This window comes from Musca domestica, unplaced genomic scaffold (genome assembly GCF_030504385.1).
Source record: "Musca domestica strain aabys unplaced genomic scaffold, Musca_domestica.polishedcontigs.V.1.1 28, whole genome shotgun sequence".
Lineage (NCBI taxonomy): Eukaryota > Metazoa > Arthropoda > Insecta > Diptera > Muscidae > Musca > Musca domestica.
This window is the reverse complement of record NW_026712293.1, coordinates 7,474,851-7,477,434: the sequence shown is the minus strand read 5'-3', so window position 1 is coordinate 7,477,434 and position 2,584 is coordinate 7,474,851. Positions and strand designations below refer to the sequence as shown.

General features: G+C 32.3%; 1 protein-coding gene across 1 annotated transcript; it reads right to left on the bottom strand.

Moving 5' to 3' along the window:
- Positions 1 to 851: 851 nt before the first annotated feature.
- LOC131803249 (sex-determining region Y protein-like) lies at positions 852 to 1,253 on the bottom strand. Its single transcript, XM_059124344.1, has one exon. It carries the CDS (start codon positions 1,251 to 1,253, stop codon positions 852 to 854), a length of 402 nt encoding a protein of 133 aa, XP_058980327.1.
- Between the last annotated feature and the right edge of the window lie 1,331 nt (positions 1,254 to 2,584).

The window sequence follows — 2,584 nt, the reverse complement described above, 5'->3', positions numbered from 1 at the left end:
GGAATTGTGTATGATGAAGTCCTTGTTGGATTTCTATTCGGAATACTATCCATTGCAGCAATTAAGCACCATTTGAAGCAGAATTTATCGTAATTTTTTAAGTTCCAGCACGCTTTCTTATGTCGCAACGATTAAGGAGTATTAATATACTGCGATCCTTTAATTGGAGCAGACTTATTTAGGTTCAACTCCAGCCACAATCTTTTAGATAGAGCCCATCCAGAATCCCTTTCTTGAAATTCAGACATCTTATTCTTTATAGAGTCTGCATGTGTATTGAATATTTCATCAACATCATCTGAGAGCGTTATTTGATTCATTATGGTTATATGCCCCATGCTTGCAACCTTGATTTCATTCTCAAATATCTTTGCATATTCAACAACGTCTTCTATATTAAACTTTAAAACTGCGTACGTTTCCACTTTTTCTACGTTTGTTATTGCATTTTTAGATTTCGGAAAAAAATCATTAATATTGATTGTAGTTTCTTCACACTTATATTGATAAGTTTTAATGCGATTTTGAAAACCACTATTTAGCAATACCATTCTAGGATCAATAACGGTACAACTTTTTTCTTTGTGAGAGTTTGTTCTACAGTGATTAAACCACAGATTTTTTCGCACATTTACGTTGCACGAATCGTTGCACCCAAAGACATATGATTGCCTCTTTCTTTCAGACATCTGTTGTTGAATATTTTGTTCATTTCCTTCGTGATTGTCCATTTGTTGTTGTTGAGAGGTTTGATATTGTTGTTGGTTATATTGTTGCTGCTCATTTCCTTCAATATTTTCCATTTGCTGATGATGGTGATATTGCAACTGTTGTTCATTAATATTGTATTGTTATTGGTATGTTTGATATTGTTGCTGTTGATGATGAAAACTGTGTTGTTCCTGTTGTTGCTGCTGTGATCTATGAAGTTCTTTCTTCCGTTGTTGATGTAAACGATATGGATGATGGCGATTATTTTGATATGGTTGTAGTTGTTGATTATATTCTCCAGAATAATTATATTGCCCATGATTATTGTATTGTCCAACATGAATATCGTCATGCTCAAAATTATATTGACCTTGTTGTTGCTGATTGTGATGAGTTCCATAATGAAATTCTAATGCTTGAGAATTTATAAACATCTGATTACATAAATTACATAACTTATGTAGTTCACAACGCTTTTGATATTCCATGCTGTTAACAAATTCTACAGCGCAAATGTTGCATTTAAAACCCATCGAATTCATTTTTGTTTTTTTTTTTATTCAGAGAACAAATTTAAAAAATTTGTAGGGAGCGTGGTTTTCGTCGAAGTCTCAACGGAAAATGAAGATTTTCATTTAAAATAAATAAAGGAAAAATTCATTTCAGTTTACAACAATAATGCACACACTAGCATACACATATGGATAATTTGATACCTATTATTAAAAACATGATTTCACGAAAATTTATGATATTTACGAAAGAAATATTTCAATCTTTTTAAAATGGTCTTACATCTTAAAAATGACTTTGAAATGTCTCTCTATTGAAGCAGGTGTGAAAAGAAAACACTCATAATTTTCTTGTAAAAACAAATAAAGGGTTGGTAAAAAAAACTGTGAGGTATGTAAAAACAATAACCTTTGCAGAAAAGAGCGCCACTTTTCTTAAGCATGCAAGTCTTTTCAACAGGACCGGGATCGGTCTATTGATATTGTACTATTAAACAAAAGATCATTCGAAAATAATATTGCATATTGTGGTTAAACACAATAAATAAAAACACACAAACAAAATTAGAAAAAACACTAGATAGGATCACACACCTAGAACAATTTACGAAAGGGAAGGGGATTAGGGGCAATAAATTAATGTTCTTCTGTTCGAGTTGTGAATAAATCCTCTCTTAAAACTGAATCGATCCGTACTTGTCACAATTTGTTGCCGCTTACTCCCTTCCCTTTCTTATAACCCTTTACACAGGTGACCATTGATGTTCCGTATTATGTACCAAATTCGGTCAATCATTCCAAACTTAATTGAAATTGGGGATACATTACTTATTTAGTGCATCAGAAAAAAAAATCAGCCGAGAATATATATGAAAGCTATATCCGTATCTGAACCGACTTCAACATAGTTACACAAATAAATTTGAAGCTTAATTCCGTCACTTATTCCAGACTTCATTGGAGCCACACATAAATATACCGTTTGGTGCATAAAATACATAAACTCGGCTGCAAATGTATATAGGAGTTATATACAAATCACAACCAATTTCAACGAAAGTCATCCCAGTTTTTTTGAAACAATACGTATGGTGTTTGGAGCAGAAGATATCAAAATCTGAGCCGACTTCAAAAAAATGTGCTTGTGAATTAAATTTTCTACCAAATTTCACCATTCATACCACATTTTTTGGGAATCAAAAGAACATATCGTTTACCGAAATCGGCCGTAAATATATCGTATGTCCACTAAAAGCAAATTCATCTTAGGTACTTGTTGTTACCCTAATATTGACTAGGGTTACCATTGCGGAACTATGAAATTTTTATTCTGACTCAGTTGACCTCTTTGAAAAGTAAAA